The sequence below is a fragment of the Phoenix dactylifera genome, chromosome 3 (assembly GCF_051530095.1).
Source record: "Phoenix dactylifera cultivar Ajwa chromosome 3, Ajwa_hap1_PhDact_Kaust_v1.1, whole genome shotgun sequence".
NCBI classification, from domain to species: Eukaryota; Viridiplantae; Streptophyta; class Magnoliopsida; order Arecales; family Arecaceae; genus Phoenix; species Phoenix dactylifera.
The window spans coordinates 48100767-48120774 of NC_143192.1; the positions used below are offsets into that span (position 1 = coordinate 48100767).

At 37.6% G+C, this 20008-nt stretch overlaps 2 protein-coding genes across 5 annotated transcripts; both read right to left on the reverse strand.

Moving 5' to 3' along the window:
* Nucleotides 1-535: 535 nt before the first annotated feature.
* LOC103713601 (GTP-binding protein YPTM2) lies at nucleotides 536-8394 on the reverse strand. 2 transcript variants are annotated; one of them, XM_088718743.2, is made up of 9 exons: nucleotides 6292-8348; nucleotides 6031-6165; nucleotides 5590-5662; nucleotides 3920-3967; nucleotides 3782-3829; nucleotides 1584-1655; nucleotides 1349-1504; nucleotides 914-1017; nucleotides 536-826 (listed from the first exon to the last, which is right to left on the reverse strand). In XM_088718743.2, exons 2-9 carry the CDS (start codon nucleotides 6069-6071, stop codon nucleotides 730-732), a joined length of 639 nt encoding a protein of 212 aa, XP_088574869.1. In that variant the 5' UTR covers nucleotides 6072-6165; nucleotides 6292-8348; the 3' UTR covers nucleotides 536-729. The 2 variants fall into 2 exon arrangements, with proteins under 2 accessions (XP_088574869.1, XP_008798815.1); XM_008800593.6 differs by lacking the exon at nucleotides 6031-6165 and having other exon boundaries at nucleotides 7991-8394.
* Nucleotides 8395-11417: 3023 nt separating this feature from the next.
* Nucleotides 11418-19419, reverse strand: LOC103713602 (monooxygenase 2). Of its 3 annotated transcripts, none has more exons than XM_089929735.1 (7): nucleotides 19265-19419; nucleotides 16375-19077; nucleotides 16150-16296; nucleotides 15969-16034; nucleotides 15725-15887; nucleotides 13790-14018; nucleotides 11418-12290 (listed from the first exon to the last, which is right to left on the reverse strand). In XM_089929735.1, the coding sequence occupies exons 2-7, from the start codon at nucleotides 16572-16574 to the stop codon at nucleotides 11767-11769; spliced, it is 1329 nt and encodes a 442-aa protein (XP_089785861.1). In that variant the 5' UTR covers nucleotides 16575-19077; nucleotides 19265-19419; the 3' UTR covers nucleotides 11418-11766. The 3 variants fall into 3 exon arrangements, with proteins under 3 accessions (XP_089785861.1, XP_089785860.1, XP_089785859.1); XM_089929734.1 differs by having other exon boundaries at nucleotides 16375-19069; nucleotides 19162-19415; XM_089929733.1 differs by having other exon boundaries at nucleotides 19162-19415.
* Nucleotides 19420-20008: the final 589 nt, after the last annotated feature.

Sequence of the window (20008 nt, forward strand, 5' to 3'; positions counted from 1 at the left end):
TGCATTTGATAGAGAGAAAAAGAATATTCATTCTATCTAAAAATTTAAAAGCACTTTTTTAAAAAAATATTCTAATTTTTATCTGATAAAAATTAAATTATTTTCATATCCTATATTTTTTTAATAAAATATAAAAATTTTATTTTTATAAAGAGATAATTTTTCATTTCGATATTATATCTGAGTGCGCCATCGTGCCGGTGGGGGCATAACCTTGCAGAATCACGGGTAGCACCCAAAACCTCTAGATTATAGGGGTTCGCACAACGCAGAAACATAGAGTCTCTCCATAGAGAGGTGTGTTCTTCACTGTTAACATTGTGCTCCCCTGAAAATTCAACATTTTGAGAGTCCGGGCACAGCCTATTATGCCATAATACAGGTTTGTTGTTAGAGCAGAGAGCATGTTCATTTGACTGTGCTACATTCATTACCTGACTCTAGTAATATATACGATGATTGAAACCCAGGCATAACTGTTTGTGCACATTCTTTTCCATAAGAACAGGGAACATCTAATCATAATAAATGAATGTGAAAAAAGAAATGCACTTTGTGAAGTTCCAACAATAGAAACATAACTAATACCCGGATCCCTGATTTGTACAGGCTTAAAAACAAACTACTAGAATGAATAGAATCATGCCATCGGTTTCAAACATAGGATAAAGCGTCAGTTCTGGATAAAACAACAGCCAATTTTACATGCCAAATGCGCAAACAATTCACTTAAGAAGAGCAGCAAGATGTCTTCTGATTGACAGGCTGCCCGCGGATTTGAACTGTTGGTGGCCTGGCATTGTTATTTGCTGGTTGGCTGGCCATCCTGCAAGCACCAATTTTAACATTTTACAAACATAAGACACGAAACAAATATAACAATCCAAATCTAAATTTGTTGAAGGAAAAATACCTGTTCTTGATCTCAGCAGCCATGGCCATGAAGGCCTGTTCTACATTAGTGGCATTTTTTGCACTAGTCTCCATGAATGGGATACCGATTTCATCAGCAAATGCCTAAAAAAAAAAAAAAAGCACACGACTTGGAAATTGAATGCGTACAAGCACGAGACTGAATAGAGCATAGTTAATCCAAAACAACATTTCATGCAGAGGATGTTAACCATCACAAAAAATCTATATAGGTGCGGCTGCAGTGAATTTATATGGCTTCATATTTCAAGAGCATCAATGACTAATATTCTTGATTATGATGATTGATATTCTCAATAATTTTCTTGGTCACACTTGTCTGCCATCCCAAAGATAACAGTCGCTGCACTGCAATTTCTGCAGACATCCACCAGTCAGCTATGGAAGAAGAGAATAGTAATGATTAAAGAATCACCTTAGCTGTCTCATAAGAGACAACTTTGTTTGCAGTAAGATCACACTTGTTCCCAACCAGAAGTTTGTTCACATTTTCACTTGCATAACGGTCAATCTCGTTTAACCATTGCTTTACATTATTAAAGCTCTCCTGGTCTGTCACATCATAAACCACCTGCCATTCAGAGGAGTATGAGCATCTGTTTGGACTCATTAACTTGCAAAAAATACACGGTTGGGAAAATTAAACTTACAATAATACCATGAGCACCTCGATAGTAGCTACTGGTAATTGTCCTGAAACGTTCTTGGCCAGCAGTATCCCACTGTGACCCGCAAATGAAAAATGTGAGGTTCAACATGAAGGAAAAGACATTATTTGGAACTGTTCATGACACAACTTGAACCAGTAATCATCAAAATCAACTATTTGAGGGCGTTGAGGATAATACCACAACAATTCAGACGAAAAAATAGAATGTGCTGCTGGGAATTAGTGCCTGATAAATTCCAGAACTTGACTGACAGCTAGCAAATATTTTCATTAAGATCATTAACCATCTGTTTGGGATCATCAACAGGGGGCCTGAACAAGGATTTTTATGTAGGGGGGCGGCAACCATCACAAATGGATGAGGCATGTGTCATGTTGACGACCATTCACATTAATTAGGAGTGTTTGATAGGTCACCCATGGACCATTCATGGTTGACAATCACACATAACAACATCAACAAAAAAGCTTATGCACTCTTCACTCCTGTGGAAATATTTTTTCCTCTAATGGGCAGTTTGGAACATTACAAGATATCACAATAGAATGTTCTCTCTTTTGTTTTCTTCTCCAATAAAGGTCTGTGATCAACATTACTTTATTGATAACTATATATTAAACTGATGCCATGTATGACCTTTTTTACACATATGAGCAACTGATAGTAAATGTGCTCATATTATTTTGAAAAACAAGGTAAATTAAGTAGAAAAAAAAGGAACAAATCTATGTAAATTAAATGCATTTTGTATCGTTGGAACAGTCTCATATTCTCATTTTTTGATAAAGTAAGAAAACCCAAGGACAGCTATCTACAAAAGCAACAAATCTATGTAAATTAAGTACATTTTGTATTGTTGGAACTGTTTCATATTCTATTTTTTTGATGAAGTAAGAAAACCAAAGGACAGCATTCTACATAAACAAAGAAACTAAACAATAGCAAGCGAGGCCTAACTTGCCTTCCATAAAGATAGATATAAAAGAATTAGTAAAACTAAATCATGCTCTTGGAAAAATCTTGGTGGTTTCTTTCAGAAGAGTGAGGGGGGAAAAAAGAAATAGCTTGACTTTCTCCACACCATTTTCATCATAGAGACGTGAAAAACAATTAACGACAGGACCATAATGAAGAGTACAAGAAGTCCAAAGTATCAAGTATCATTAGGAACATAAAAAAATTTCCTCTCCCTGAGAGATTGCCTCAGAGACATCGGAATATATAAAGCTTAGAAGTCACCCAACCTATCATGAAAATAAGACTAAATTTAGCATTTCAACATTTAAAAGTGAGCAAACATGAAATAAACCTACATAATAGGACATCTTTAATTAAGGGACTGAGCTCCCAACAAGCAAGGATTCAGTTTTGATACTCTTCTTGCTTGAATATCAACCAACCTCTTCCTTAAATAATCCTTCAAACTCTCAATATTCCTATATAACTGAGAAGAACTATAGGAGCCAATCCACAAAAGTCCTAAATCCAAGAAAAGCATGAAAAATTAAGGATAAGTTGATGGAGCTGTCTATATTGGTCTTGCACGCAAAAGACAAACTAGATTTTTAAAATTCTGTTGCCTCAATTTGAGACTTGAGGGAGGGGAGAGAGCATAATGGTCCAGTGGAGCAAGGGGTAGGACCGACAATATTAGGAGAATCATTTTGTCCTTTTCCTAAAGGTATGTGGAAGAAGACCGTTTATGTATCTTCTTCTTTTTTTTCCCTAATATGATGGGGCACACAATTAGGAGAATTCTTTCTTTTAAGGTCCTCCTATCTTGATGAAGGTATGCAGAAGAGGAACAATCTATCATCTTTCATTTTCCTGATTTGATGGGGTACAGCTGCTGCTGCTAGTACCAGTACTACAGCTCCTGCTACTTCAAGCTCCAGCCAACCTACAGGCCGAAAATATAAACCATGAGCCAGCATGGTTATATAAATCTCTAGGGTCCTCAAGACTAGGCTTTTCATAGTCTTTTCTTCGAGGAAAAAAAAGGAATCTTCAGTATCTTTCTTGTCAAGAGAAACAACTTTCTAGAACAGCAGCAAACTCAAATATTTGCAGAAAATATAACCCTGTTTGGTTGGCAGCTGCATAACATGCTTGCATCCAGCATGAAATTCATATCCACCACACAAATCAAATAGATGCCTCCTGGTGTAGGAACTTACAATTTGAAGTTTAATAGTCTTCCCATCCTGCTCAACAGTGCGTATTTTCTACAGGTAAAAAAAAAAAGCCATACGATCAGTGTTTCCACACTTCAGTCAAATAAATTATTAATTTTGCATTTGAAAAATAGTCCTTACAAAATCAACTCCAATGGTGCTGATGTAACTCTCCAAGTATGAATCATCCTAATCACAAGAAGCAAAGAAATGGTCAAGGCTATAAACACCGGTAAAAGAAAAGTCCTATGCAGACAGCATTTTGCGCATTAACATTCCATTAGACACCTCAACATACATATGAATTTCTATAGACATCAAAACTGATAATTTGTTAGTTTTAGTACATAAGAACTGAAAGATTCATTATAAACTTAATGAAGAACAACTTCTGGAACTAAAGATTGGTGAACAACATTCAACAAAGAGCTAACACATTATATGTACCAACTATATTCCAGTCAAGTGCAGCATATAGCAGCAGCAGAACACATGCACATAATGTGTAACAAATTAGATAAAAGCTCAAGAGGAAAGAAAAAAAACAACTTGAATCAGCGCTTTGGTTCACCTACTATATACCAACAGGATGCCACATAAGATCTCAAAAAGCATATTTTTTTTGGCAGCTCACATGCTAATAGCTATGCAGATTGTTATGCTACGCAGCTTTTTCTATGTGTATCAGTACTTCGCAAGAATTATATAAAGGTGAAACTCTTAAAAAAAGCTGCCAACCCAAGGCTTGTCAAGTAGATAAGTATAACAAACTTTTGCAGGTCTTCCACAAACACTTGGGAGGCTTCAACATCTCAGCTACTAATTTCATGCATCTACATAAGCCCTGTTCATTCCCAATACGTATTGAGGGAATACCTCAAGGTCTTACAATGCCAACTATAACAAAAGCCACAGTATCACTATCTTATGAGAACATGACTCCAAATATGTGGAAGAAAAACAGATGACGGTAGAAGAGGGACAAATCTATTAGGCTTCAGATCTCGCTTCACAACCATATGTATCCAATGTATGCTTGACGTAGACACTTTATACCTTGGTTTTGAATGCTGAAACTTTTGGAAACTTGGACATGACATGACACAAAATAAAGTTCCATGAAACTCCAAAAAATAAAATGTCCACGTGTCAGCATTTGGTACTTCTACCTGGAGAGTCATGCCAAATATCATCTTCTTGCAATTGATGATGCCTGAATTTCTTATCATATAACCACTGATTATTAACAGTAAAAAAAATCCCAGACTATTCCTGTTGAGTGTCACACTTATTTATTTATTTTTTAATGTTATAGTGGCATGAATATAAAGTTCTTTAATTAAACATGTTATTGACTAATCAAGTTACCAAGCCATCAATATATTCTCGACATGTTTATATATGCCTTTACTTTTATAACTTGTAACTAAATTAGTGATCCTATGTTGAGATATTTGGGGGTTAGTGTTGCACACTAGAGGATGCCCAGACACTTGGCATGCATGGGGAATCTTGGAGGTTCAAGTGCTGGAAACTTCAGGAATCACGATGCCTGGCACTTGCACTTGTGCCAAGTGCCCCCTAAAGAATCCCATTCTGATGACACTATTAACATAACCACCACCTTCAACCAGCAATTTTCCAGCATATCATCTCATGCCCCAGTATGCTATTTCTTATATAACATGGCATTGAGAACCACCCTTACTATGCATCAGAAAATTCATTGTAATTGCAGATGCAAGTTAAAAGCATGATCAGATGAAATATACAAATATGGTAGAAAATACAAAAAATTTCTGGCTCCTTACCGCAAATCTTAGTAGGAGACATGATTTGCCAACACCTGAATCTCCAATAAGCAAAAGTTTGAACAAATAGTCACTGCAAAATTTTTAAAACTGAGGTTAGATACGTTGAGAATCAATCTCAAGATATAAAAGACAAATCTAAGTTGAAAAGCTGCTTCTAGCCTTAGTTCGGTTAAAACAAAAAATTGTAAAAGCTGATTTTGTACAAACAGATTGTAAGAGATGATTGCCACTTTTTCACAAGATTAATTTTTCAGGCTTCATGAGCTGTCAGTTTCTTCAAAACCAATACTATGAAAATCAACAAATGGTGCTTTACACCCCACTTGTTTTAGGTTTACATCAACCAATTTTAGAAACCCGGAAAACAATGAAATCTATAAATAATGTATTTGTTACTTCCATGAAAGAAAAAAAAAACAACTGCAAAGCAAAAGGTACCCATAATATCTACATTCAGGAATCCCAGCTTTCCAGACCATATACAGCAGAACCTACTTGTGCCTGTCTAGGATCTGATAAGTCTAGTTTCTTATGCCTTCAAGAGATGAAGGAAACCAAAACAGAACCTGTAAACTAAGTATGCAGGGAAAAAATTATTACTAATAGACTGAGTCAAGGACACTCTTAGAAGGATAAGAAACATCATCAATGAAAGAATAGAACTTGCACCATCATTCAAATGGGTCGAACAATGAATACCTGATTTGTAATACTTTTCCCTACCATCGTTTGTCAGGTCTAACAAAAACAATTTAGCATTGTCAAAATATGCAACAATGCTTGGTAGTTCCATATACAAGCATATTTTGTTATAGGGAAATTAATAAATGATCAACAAAATGACACCTCAGCTCTCGAAAAGAACTAGGAGTGAAGCTGCCATTGGGCAAGCACAGCCAGGTGATTCTAAGAACAGCAAACAAAGGCAACAACTGAAAAATGGTTTATTCCTACATCTTTTTATCTTAGATTGAGGCTTCCTGATACTAAGTAATAAGCTAAACACTATGATACCCAGCAAGAAAATCAGATCAGAGATTAAAACAACAAAAAAAAAATTTATCTGCTCGCCAAAAAAAGGCCACTTTGTGGGACAGATTTAATATTATGTGTCAAAGACATACTAGCACAAAATGGCCCAGAAAGTTCATTCCTATCTAGCAAATTTAAAGGTCTAGTACACCAGTATACCTCTGGTATATTATGTGTGCATTATCCAGTGCTAGCCACATACGCACTGCATATGATTGCATGTCAATAAGTCTTTCTTTTTCTTTTCCAGAAAGAAGGAAATATCGAAAGAAAGCGCATCTAAAAAGCTCAGATTGAATAATAAAATAAAAAGGGAAGGAGATGAATGCTAGATCATTAATGAAGATTAAACAGTGTCAGTAGTTAACTTTTTACTTTTGCTGAATACATAAAAAAATCAAAATTAATTATATATCAAAAATAACACCAATGTGCAATATTTGTCACTAATGTCCTCTATGATGGACCAAAACACTTGTAGGGAAGAAAAACATTTCATCAGACCACATTTCCTGTATACAATCACATGCTCAACCAGCATGCCAGCTATACTTAAGAACGCAAAAAGACAATATGCTTTTTTAATGTGTGAAACTCTTACATTGAAAGTATCATGCCTTGGCAGCCTCACTCAATTCTAGCATTTGCTAAGTCACACACACACACACACACACACACAAACAACATACAATAAAAATAAAATAGATGAAATTAACAACAGTGATAAAAAACAATCACCTCATAGACGTATATGTTCGTAAGTGTCAAAAGAAAATCATGCTATAGTTCAACCACCAACCGGGGCAATTAAACTGAAATACCTCGTTTCTATATATGGTATAACCCAACAGCGACATGTTATGTTATCCCAATGAATTCCCAAGGAATAGGAATTAATAATCCAAGCTTATTAACAAGAAAATATTACATAAAAAAGAAACAAAAAACACTAAACAAGATCCAAACGTAACAACCGCGTCTATCAATCTCATTCCCCTCTATCTCCTATAATTTCACCATATCAGCTAATAAGTTACGGGTAAAATCTCAGATAAACGTTCGACCAGAAAAAAATTACCACTCCGGTAAGATCTCAAGCCAGACCACCGGATCTGGTCTATATGACTAGTTAACATCACCGATCTAAACCAAAAAGAGAACACAAGACCAAATCTCCTTCAGGAACTACAAGAACCCTGGTTTGCGAAGAAATTCAACAGGAAGCCCGGCGAGATCTCGCCATAAACCATAGCGGATCGATCTACAACTATACAGACAATAAATTGACCAACAAAACTAGGAGTTTCCCCATCCGAATGCCGCAATAGAATTCTTGAGAAGATCGATTTCAAATTCAAGAACTTACTACTCCGGATTCATGGCCGGAGATCGAAGGAACTGCTACTGGCGGTCCTCCCGGCGGGGCTATTGACGAGTTTTCGTCGGAAAAGGAAGCACAGATCCTGCGATTCGAGACGACGACCACCTCCGCTTCTAGGGTTTCGAAACAACAAAAAAAAAAACAACTAAACAAAATGAAGAACGAAGAGATAGAGGAGGGGCGAGGAATTAAAGAGGGAGCGAGGGAGAGGATTTCGAGAGATAGGAAGAGATCGCAGGGGGTGGAAATAAATAGGCGAGACGGACGTGGGAGGGGAAGGCGAGCCAGCTTGAGGACCGCGTTTCATGAGAGGCTAAAATAACGAAAATAGCCTCGTTCCGTTGAAGTGATCGGTATCGGTATCCTTTTTGTTTTAAGCTGTGAATCGCATCGGTATCGGTGGCGGCTATTACGGTAAAGAGATTGCGCCCACGGCACATCGACTTTGACTTCAATCGCCTCTAAACTGATTCACGACGAAGCTGCTGTTTTAAGCCTCGAATTGACGGATATGCCCCTGATCTTCCACTGGTTCAAGGTGTCACCACATCAAATTTCCAGATTCGTTCAGCAAATTCTGGCATGCAGCATCCGTCACGCACGAATCTCAGAGGCTGGCATGAATGATACCATGTGAAATTTCTTACTATTTTCCAATTTGAAATTCAAAAGTCAGTGTAATTTTCTGGTGCTAGGCTGAGCAATAAGAAGAGATCATTCCTGCTACGATAAGGTGAAATTTAGGGCTCGTTTGGTTTGCAGGAAGCATTTTCCTTCCTAGAAATATGATTTCTGGAAAACAAATTTCTAGGAAGAGAATACTTAGGAAAGTACTTTTAGCATATTTGGTTGACCATGAGAAAGTGACAAATTTCCAAAGTGCTTATGTTTGGTTGGCCATCCATTTTTCAGGGAAAGTTATGTATAATTTCTATTATGCCCTTAATAAAAATTAAGTCTTTAATGCCTCTTTAATGCTTCTTTAATGCTGAAGGGCGTTTTTGGAGGAAAAAAATAAAAATAAAGTGATTCCCACCCCATTGAAAAGTAACTTTCTCATGTTTCTCATAGAAAAGACTTTTCTATGAAATATGGGAATTATATTCCTATGGGAATATAACTTTCTCATCTCTCTCATTTGAAAACTCCAACCAAATAAGAGGCATCTCATTATTTTTTCGTTGACCACACTTCCCTCCCTTTTTTTCCCGCAAACCAAACGAGCCTTTAATGCTATTTCAAGAATATGCCATGGGCTACAAGCCTACAAGGGCCTTTAGTGATGAGCTAAGCATCTAGAATTGAATTTATTGTCCATAATATAAAGGCTATTTATGTTAGAAACATTTTGATTGAAGGAACAGAGCACTGAGTTACATTTGTTCAACCTATAAACACTATGACTAAAATTATATTAGGAATGTTGGGATGGAAAGATAGTTCTTCGATCCATCTTGCCATTGGCAAGAGGACTTGTTATGTGCATGAGACTGGCACCCTGTAATACTGCTCTTGGACAATGCTTAATCTCTAGCAATTCAATACAATATTTAATTACCTTTTGGTACTCTTTTATTGTTAGGAGATATAGTTTTACACTTGTTTTCTATTTTTCTTTTTAGTGGATTTTTTAATTCATATTTTATATTTATTTAAATTTTATACTGGAAATTTGATGTTTTATCTTTACTTTTAATTTTTTTATTTTTTTAAATTATTTTTAATATTTCATAAGCTTATTAGCTTGCGCTTTGTCAATATTTAATTGACATATTCTTCTATATATTTTATTATATTTACTTATTCTAATTAATTTTTCATATTTATCTAATATATGTTTATTTTTATTTAAAAATATTTCATACTTTTAATTTTAATTTTAATTTTTTTAGCATGCGTTTCACCAAGGTCACTTTCTACTTTCTAGATTATAATACATAGTAAAATTTTCGCTAACAATTGATATAATACTATAATACATACAACTTGATATTAATTTACATATCGAATATATTGTTTATTTGCTATTTTATTTCATAAATAACATTAGTTAGTTTTTTTTTATCAAATAGATTATTCATTTCTATTTTCTTGGGAATAACCAATCCTTCCATGCAAGAGTAGAATGGGTATTCCTTGTGTTTTCAGAATCGCCGTTCCCTCAATCGTGATACCATATCAAATATGGGAACGAGACCAAAACAGAAATCTCCAATTCATTCCGACGCTCAATCCAGTAAATCAAACATGACACTACAGTTCACAGTTCACAAAATCAAGCATCATCAAATCGTGTACTCCACTAAAACATTGCCTTAAAAGAGGATGTGAACCACTGAGGTGGTAGGACGGTGGGAACAAAGTTTTGACTCCACCGGAGTAGCCCAGGTTCGAAACGCGCGGGCGTTGATTAAATGTGGGGATTGAATGCCCTCTGCCTAGTTTGCCCGGTGGAGTCTTTATCTCGTCTGTCGGATGTTTAGATGGTACTGGTGTGACGTACTCACACGTGGATTTCCCACGGATCGGAAAGGGTACGAGTAAAATTTGTCTATTCGTATCGAACATTCTCCAGCAGGGAAGGGTAAAGTTCTCCTCACCCCCTCTTTCCTTTTTGGTCTAGCAAAAAAAAAAAGAGGATGTGAAGTATGATTGCCAAGCATATGCGAAGATACCGGGGGCTTTTCCATGTATATTTTTTTTTTGATAAAAAATAGGAGGGGAGGAGGGACCAACCCACCCGCATAGCAGCCCCCACTGGATCTCCCTTCCACCAGAAAATGTTCGATACAGGTCACAGGTTTCGCGTGCCTCCCCTGACCCGTGGGCTCACCGTCTCACGTGTGGATACGTTACCCCTGCGCTACCTTGATACAGATGGAAGGAAAGCATAACTGCAATGAGCCGTCCGGGCGTGGAGCATCCAGTCCCCTAATTTAATCGATACCCGCGCGTTTCGAACCCAGACAACTCATGTGAAATTATCGCCTCCTACCACCAGGCTACCACCTTGGTGGCTCCATATATAATTTAACTAGTGTCCGAAGATACTAGTAGAAATTAAAACTTCTCCAAGTATGACTCACTGTTTATAGGCTTACAAAGTAGTCCTCCATGCAAGAATCAAATAAGGCAATAGGCATCCACCTAAATGTATAGCATCACTTTTCTAGAATATACAGCAAGGAACTTTAGCTATACACTCAACTTTCCCAGATCACGCATATGAATTATGCATTGTCACGCTTGTGAACTCCAAGATGCTCAATAACTACTAATATCACATTTCAGCTAATCACGGCCACTTTCAAAACTATGGAACCAAAAATCTTAAGGCTCAAGTTTTAGCATTCAACTAGTGGCAAGGTCAACTAATCTTGAATTTAGCAAAACTACTCAGCACAATAAACGGTTAGAGAAGGATTAGAATAGCTTATCTCAGATAAATAATAAATGGTCAAATTTACAAAGTACAGATTAAACCCAGGGCAGACATGGATTCACCTGGTCCGTTGGGTCGTTTACAGATCCAATTCGGTTTCTTTCTTACTCTCGTCACATGATGTTTACAGCATCTACTTCATTCCCAAAGTATATTGAAAGTCTCCAAAATGGTATCTACATGAGCTATTATAAATTCAAGGAATCAATTATTGGGTGGACTTAGCTAATCACCTATTAGCAGAGAGAATGCACCTTCTTGCTTGCACTCTGCCCAGTTAAGCACGGGAGACTATAAGCACGGATGTACCAAAAGTAGACTAGGTTGATGCTACTGGTTCCAACGACTCACACTCAAAATTTGTGTGCTCCAAAAATGGCCCCAGCCTCACAAACTTTGGGATCATGATATTGTTCCTAAATGAACAGACGGCTGGATTTTCCCACTGCAACAAAGATCCCACAAAGTTTGCTCGAATGGTCAATGGAAATACACGAGCCCACCTCTGTTGGGTGTACTCTCTTAGCGCTCGGTCTACCAGTTCTCTTCTGCCACCAACCACACCTCCAAGCTTGCTCGCTAAAACCACTGCATCTTCTAAAGCACAGCAAGCACCCTGCCCGAGGTTGGGTGTCATGGGGTGCCATGCATCACCAGCCACCACCACACCACTTGCAGATGGTGGAGGACTGAAGCCAGGCCACAGCCACCGGTCTACTAGCGGAGTCTTGATGACAGCATTGTCTGGGGTCTTTTGCATGACATCCAGGAGCTCCTGAGGCCAGCTTCTTACGAGATCAAGAGCTTCCTTCTTCAAAACATATGGATTGCTGGTCCTCGGTCCTGTTTCAGAACATCAAAAGGTTTTGTTATTTCCATATGATACAGCAAAACACATTGAATAAGAAGCTAAGAACATAAGCCGAACAAGCCAGAAAAAGTTCTGATATTTCCCCACAAATCCACCGACCATGTTCATAAGTTAAATCATATCATTGCATCAGTTTTCATTCCAATGCCAAGTACACTTCTCATGCGGACAAAGTTCTAACCTAGCTAAATCATATCAAGCATGTGATTGACTGCAAATTTTATCTTTTGCACATGCAACCAAGCCAAGAACAAAATCAAGGTTTTCCCTCCAATTTTGTATCATAGCATGATGGTATATGGAATGCAAGTCTAAAGGCAATATTGATGGAGTCAGGGACCCAGATATCCCAAACAAGTCATCTATTTCGACCTTGGATTGATTTTTTATAGAAGGATAGGAAGTTGGAAGATATTTCCAATACCCCAATAATCCCAAAGTAAAGTAGATAAGCAATGCACCTTTCAAGTTTACACCAATGTCTAACAACATTAATGGCCTCACTATTGTGGGAATTAGAATGTGTCATGGTGGCAGTTGCTCTCCTTCTGTGAACTAGATATTGGATGCACAACTCTGCATTGTCAGGTTACCACCAATATCGCAACATGAATAAATCACCAGAACCCAAATCAGTAGATATGAACATATTGTTGGTTTTGTGGAGTTTCAAGCCACAATCTCTGAAAGTATTTGGCACTAGCCTCCGAGGTTTCATAGCAAGCACCTCTCTTGTCTCAAGTTGCCTTGGCCAAGAATATTGGCATCAATTACAGAAGGGACTGATTCAGATCAAAAAACAGAGCTACAACGTATTCAATTTTCAATGGATCATACAATGATCCAGGATAATGGCATATACTCTGAGTCAAGGCTTCTTGTTTATGTTTAAAGTCTAAAGTTGCTGTACGTATATCAATTCAGTTTTTCCAATATAATAAATTATACAAACAAGGCTCAAAAAAGCTGACCATAAATACACGGAATAAGGCATCTAACTATCTAAAGGTAATGTCCCATTTAGCCAGTCCTATCAAAAGAGAAGAAAGAGCAAACACAAAACAAGCAACGTTTCCGTGGTGTTATGAACCACGAAAAAGAATTAACCAGACACAACATATAGAAAGACAAAAACAAAAGAAAGTCGTGACGACAATCATATAACATATGCTCAATACTAAAACATTACAGGCCTAGTCTCCAAGATGCTATAACAGCTAGCCACAATGCAAGCACCAACTCAAATAATTGCAACTTTGATTCAATCATGATTCAGAAAATAACACAGACTATCAGTTGACTTATCTATCCACCAAGGAAAAAGAAAGAACTATGAACCAACAGACATTTTCAGATAATTGTCTCAGAGATTCAAGATATTAAGGTTGATCAAGACTGCAAATCATTTACAACTGCAATGGATATGGAAAAAATGCATATTCAGGTTATGATCTAAGCTTGGGGAACAAACCGGGTGATGGGCTATTGAAGCAGATGAACCAATAAACTTTAGTGGAGGAAACTGGAACGAAACCAGCACGCAGGCCCCTTCCATAGAAGTAGTTCACTTTTGGTTTGAATGGCTGACCATCAGGATATAGCCCAAGGCCACGGAAGGCACAATGTCCAACATAGTTAGGCTCCGAAAATCCCATCCATTTTGCAACTGGTGAATGCACACCATCACAAGCAATCACAATCTGTTACCAAGCACATGCCCGATATTGTAAGTTCTGATAGTAATTAGTGCTTACCTATTTGATCATATCTATGCTAGAAATTAAGTATTTTGCATATCTCCATAAGTATTTCGCATGTTTAGATAAAACATACTCAGCAGAAAGAGGCATGCATACATGCACGCGTGCGCACCCATACGCCGCACGCGGGCGGGCACCCATACACCGCACGCGCGCGTGCACACCCAGACATATAGATGGATAGATAGAGAGAGAGACTTAGTAAGGGTTTATGGTCCAAAACCACTCATGCAGAAACAGTTATTTTCAAATATCTTATATATTTATATAACATAAATCTTGATAGCCAAAGAAAAAAGGACCTATTATATATCTTGGAAAGATAATCTGTCATCCTTACATCATATAAAAAGTTAAATTAGATTATCTGGGAAGCTATTAGCAAGACAATGAGAAAATGCCTTTCCCTTCTATTCTCTTCACTCCATTTCAATCCTCTATCAGTCATGCATTTCAACCACCCAATTCCCCTTTCTTTTTCCACTATCCAGCTTATATAGTTTTTAATTAAAATTACTCCAGAGTTAATCGGGTAGAAAACTAATATGGTGCAGAAGATTTAAAATCTAGCAGTTATTTAAAAAAAAAAAAAACAGACATCACAATACTACAAATATAGAGGGGAAATATATACATGTCAAACAAAACAATAATAATAATATATCTGAAGCATTGAAAGGTTTAAAAACTAAATGCAGCATTAAAGTTTGCAGCTAAGAGTTACTTCCACAGATGAAATTCATAAAAACAAAATTCCAAAATCAAATGTTCAGCACAAGTGACACCTCAAGACACCAATAGTATTTTCTCCTCTGGACAAAACAATGAAGAATACCATCCCTATTAACTGAAAGCTGCATGAACGAATTACTGCTGTCAAAATCCCATGAAGGGAACATCATAAGCTGCCAACTATTAAAGAAAAAGGGAAGAAGATTACCTAATCTGCCTACAAGATTTGATGAATGCCTCCTTATGAGCTTTACAAAAATGAAAGAAAATTTAAGGCAAGATAAGCCTTCTAGAGCAGCGAGTAGCAGCCAACAAGAACTGATGGACAAGGCTGGGCATTTGAATACAATAGCATATTTTTCCCACTCCCACAAGCTATAATGCATGTCCATCCAACGGAAGTATTGCCTTTCCATAATGCTACTTTTTTAATCATGAACCAAAAACAACTTTAAACGAAACTAGATTTTGATAAATCACAAAAGAGTAAGTTATCCAAGAAGCCTAAAATAACTTCATATAAATTCACTAGAGATCAAATCTCTTTTCCGCCTATGCTTTGCGCTCGGAGATCAATTAAGAGAAAATTTCTATCACCCAACAACAATATTTTTAAATAAATACATGCTCTAAAACTAAATATTAAATTAGTGTCCACGACAATACTTGAGGTAATAGTACATATTGATAACAAAATTCCTTAGAACAACCTCAAAAGGCAAATGTATCTACTATCTAACCAGGGAAATTGAGCTAATAGTACATATCTAAGCAAATGGCAGAGCATATCTTACTTCCAAGAATTGCACTTCCTACAGAATACTTGGAAACGCCATGAACATAATTTTCCAAAAGCGATTGTCTCAGATTTCCAACTCCCAAAAATTTAATACATTCAGAGTCCGGCTATCTACCTTGGCAAGTATGCAGCTGCCATCATCAAGCTCCAGTAAAGTCCCCTCACTCCCTTGTCTTTCAATAGATTTCATCCTTGATGAGAAAGATATCGTGTTCGGTGGCAACCGACTAGCAAGAGTCTCAAGAAGCACTCTCCTTTCCACCGCTCGGACTTCTTGCCTGACATGATAACAGGAGACTATTTAATCCAAACATTCAAGAATCCCTAATCATCACTGGTATTACTAATTCTCTTATTACCCTGGAGCTTCTTCTTCGAATGAAAATGACCGGAGCTCCTTTCCATCCTCTGACCTCATCACCAGCCTGCACAGTGCTCATACCATCAACGATTTCAGAAAACCCCACACACGATAGAGAGGAATTAGAAAGAAATAAAGAAAGGCAATCCAAGATGGGATCTTTAGGGTTTTGCTCATACCCTTGGATCCCGAGGAATTGGCTCCTGAGCTCGTCTCCAACGCCAATGACATCCAAGGCGCGCCACCCGTTCTTGAAGAGCGTCAGCGAGGTCCCTCCAGTCCGGAGCGAGTCCCCTTGCTCCAGTACCACCGATCGCACCCCGAGCCTGCCCTAAAGCGGATAATTCCGTAAAATTGACGCCCGCCTGAGGCCAAAGTAGATGGAGAGGGGGGAGAGGAAGAACCTATGGAGAGAGAGAGCGGTGGCGATGCCGGCGATGCCAGCGCCGACGACGACGACCTCCTCCTTCCGTGTGTTCTCGCTTGGCCCAGCGAATGGAGTGAAGATTCGCCGCTTGGGTCTTCCTCCCGTGGGGCGAAGAGACGCGAAGAAGGGCGACGGTCGGAGGAGATGGAGGAGCGGAGACGAGGAGCTCACGGCCATTGCTTTCTTCTGGAATTTCTCGTGGCAAGGAGGGGATCGGGTGGAAAGACGGGAAGGAGGTGTGTTTTATGTATAAATACGACTCTATGAGCGCCATGAAAAACGAATGGCGCAGGCGCAGCAGAGCTTCTTCGTCCCTGGTGGCGGCGATTAGAGTTTCACTATTTGACACGGCTGAGACTTTGGCTGCGCTGACGACCGCGTTGGGGCGCCTGATATATGGTGACTCTATTTTGCTGATTGATACGCTAATCTTGGGAGGCTCCAGGATAGCTATATCAGACTTAGCCCTGAGTTTCTACTAAAAAAAAAACTTAGCCCTGAGATAAAGGTACCCTAACATCCATCCTTCTTTGTGGAATGATATTTGTTGCCTTTGGTAGATGCTGATTGGGTAGCATCCTATATAGTAAAGGAAGATGCCAGCCCTTTTCTCAATAACTTCATGATTTGGTTGCATCAGATGCTTATGATTGTATTTGCTATAAGACTTTGCAACGAAGCTGGTTCCAACAAACACATAAATTAAAATTAAAAAAAACGAATGGCGTAGAAGCATCATTGTTGGTCGCATCCTATTGGACTAAATAATCTATGAGATGGTATTGATTTTCTTCTTCTTCTTCTTTTTCCTTGGAGGGATGGTGTTATTTAATGTTTTGCAGGATAAAAGATAAATATTTTATGCCATGAGAGGGAATTTTATTTTAGAGAAATTGGCAATTCTTTTTATTCAAAAAAAAATTACAACGATAAAGTAAGAATTAGCCAAAATTTCAATATCTTAGCAAGAAAAAATTGGTCAAAGATCTCAGAAGATCTCAATTCCTTCACATTTTCCTATTTTTCGTATCGATCGAGATAAATTGAGATCATGGTTTATCTTAATCTCTGGCCACTAACCTAGATAATTAAGATATAGAGATTCAAAAAAACTTGGGTAGTTGCAACGAATAGCTAAAAGAAACAACAAAGCAACATCGTAGGAAAACTCTAAGATCTAATCTTGTCAATTATAACTGGCCAAAAATAATGTACAAGAAGAGCATCAACAAGACAACAACACAGCTTATTCAAGAGAAACTTGACCATGAAAACATCCTTTAGGTAATCATCCTTTAGGTAACCTCTTTATCTTTGTATTCTCTCCTTTCCTTATTCTTTGCATTTGTCATGCATCACCCTAGATGCTTTAGAACTAGTCATTAAAACTTGCTATTTCATTAAATAGTTTTTAATTAGCGAAAGGAGTAAGTATTTTATACTCCTCTTCCTCTCTCATCATCCCCTTTGGTATGTCTCAATCCATGGTACTATAATTACTTATGTATGCATTGTTCACCTTACTATGCTTCTATAGACTTATTCTGAAATATCCTTTTTGTAGTCATCCCAATGAAGAACCTTATATTAAGCATGCTCTAATTTAAGGAGAAAGAATCCATAATAAACTCTCGCAATCCAAAGGAGGCATCTCGATGGCTAATGGCTAGAGGGTGATTACAGAGGAGGGCCCAACACCAAAACCGAGTATTACATAAGTGGCAACCCTCCATCAAGAGTGGAAAGTGGGATCATATCACTAAGAGTAGAGAGCAGCACACCGAGCTTTACAACAACAAACGAAGGGCTATGACAATATTTAAGCTTCAAAGAATAGATCAACCAAATTTATTTTTTTTTTCCCAGAAAAGATTTAGACCGAGCATGATTCATAATCCGAAAAACATAGAAGAAATGGTTGAAGACAAAGTTGATGAGAAAGGTGAGATCTAGCTCTAGGGATAGCTTTTACATGATTATTCGTGCCAGTCACGACCATTTTAAAAAAGTAATAACCTCTCCTAACCAGGAGAGAAAACTAATCGAGATTTTGTAGGGACATGGCTCACTCAATTGATACAGAAGAAGAAAAATTGAGAACCTTATTTTCGCAACTCTTTTATTTCACATTATTCTCTTTGAAAGATACAAGTCGGGCATATCGAAGAAATTGATTTCCTTCTATTCCAATCAAATTAAAGAAACAGAGAGAGAAAGAGACTCTCAAAGATCTAAAACATCACAAATATATTCAACTAAAGAAAGAAAAAAAAAGGGACAAAAAAGATATTAATTGAAATTTGCCTATCTTGTACCAAATATTTTTTTGACAATACATTCCCCTTTTTGACATTTAATAAATGGCATGCAGAAAGGAAAATAAATTTATGATAAATATCATCAGCCCGATTTTTTTTTAACTGCCTCAATAAATCAACGTTTTTGGATGTCTCACACATGAGGCAGCCCTTCCCTGGAGTTCAACATCCATCTCCTACGAGATGTCCCATAAGGACTAGAAGTTGGAAAGCTGACACAACCAAAGGGTCACATCTAGTCTCGTTTCCTCGTAGTTGATCTCTTCGGCTTGGTCTTTCCCCAAAAACTTCGACTGCTGACCGTGCTTAGCCAAGAAAATGTCCATCATCGCATCCAAATCTTGGACCATTAACCTAGATTGCTGAAATCATGATTTTTTAAACCAAGATTACCCATTAAAAAGTGAAAAAAAATAAAATTGAAAGAGATCTTCTATCAAACTTACAAATAAACTGCTATTATATTGTGATATGCCGTCTACTCTTCTCTGATGGATCGTGACACATCCAATCATTCTCTACAAAAACTCTAGCCTTCGTGAGCCTTACCATGCACTTGGCAACTATGCCACAACTCTTTGGCTTCGGCACAGAAGGAGCATGATAGAGTTATGATAGTAGGGTGTATTTATGAGAAAATACAGCTCCAAGGAATTTTCTCACTCTCTAGAGAGTTGGGTTGCTAATTAGGACCCTATCCCTTTTATAAAGCTAAGCTAGGAACTAAGGTGGCTAGGATGATGCCATTTGTCGTGCATCTAATTGTTAGAATGTTCTAGATGCAAGATATTTATACAGTGCCAAAAATATTTTAGAAAACTCTAGAATATATTTAGAGCCCCAAAGAAGCCTAAACTCAGCTAAGTTATAGGGTTCAGACCTATCATAGACTTGCAAACGGCAAGCTTAAGCTATAGGGTGGAGACCCATAAAAACGGTTTTGGTCACTTCCTGTAGAGGAGGGGCCCATCCCTAATCAAACTTACATCATCTCCGATATCTCCAAAGACCTACATAACTGACAGTGCTATGATGCATTATGCTTCGCTCTGATACCACCGATCACAGACTTGCAGCCCAAAATCTTAAGCTATAAGGTGGAGGATGGTCTGGATTTATGAACATAATCTAATTGCACTATTTAGCAGCAACAACAATAATAACCAGCCCTAGGTATAAAAATAAAGAAAGAGATAGTGGGAATGGCCCTTGAGATTTGTTTATATATGGATATATGTTTACAAGCATGTGTGGAGAGGGGAACATAGATGGGGAGGAAATGGGGTTAGAATT

Excerpts from the sequence above, each read along its gene's own strand:
- LOC103713602 (XM_089929735.1), bottom strand. The coding sequence starts at position 16,574 with ATGGCCGTGAGCTCCTCGTCTCCGCTCCTCCATCTCCTCCGACCGTCG. Across the intron at positions 16,297-16,374 it reads ACCGCTCTCTCTCTCCATAG|GCTCGGGGTGCGATCGGTGG; the intron begins GTTCTTCCTCTC and ends GCTTTAGGGCAG. Across the intron at positions 14,019-15,724 it reads GCAGCTGCATACTTGCCAAG|ATTGTGATTGCTTGTGATGG; the intron begins GTAGATAGCCGG and ends GCTTGGTAACAG.
- LOC103713601 (XM_088718743.2), bottom strand. The coding sequence starts at position 6,071 with ATGGTCTGGAAAGCTGGGATTCCTGAATGTAGATATTATGG. Across the intron at positions 1,656-3,781 it reads AGACTATTAAACTTCAAATT|TGGGATACTGCTGGCCAAGA; the intron begins GTAAGTTCCTAC and ends TGCGGGTCACAG. Across the intron at positions 1,018-1,348 it reads TCTCTTATGAGACAGCTAAG|GCATTTGCTGATGAAATCGG; the intron begins GTGATTCTTTAA and ends TTTTTTTTTTAG.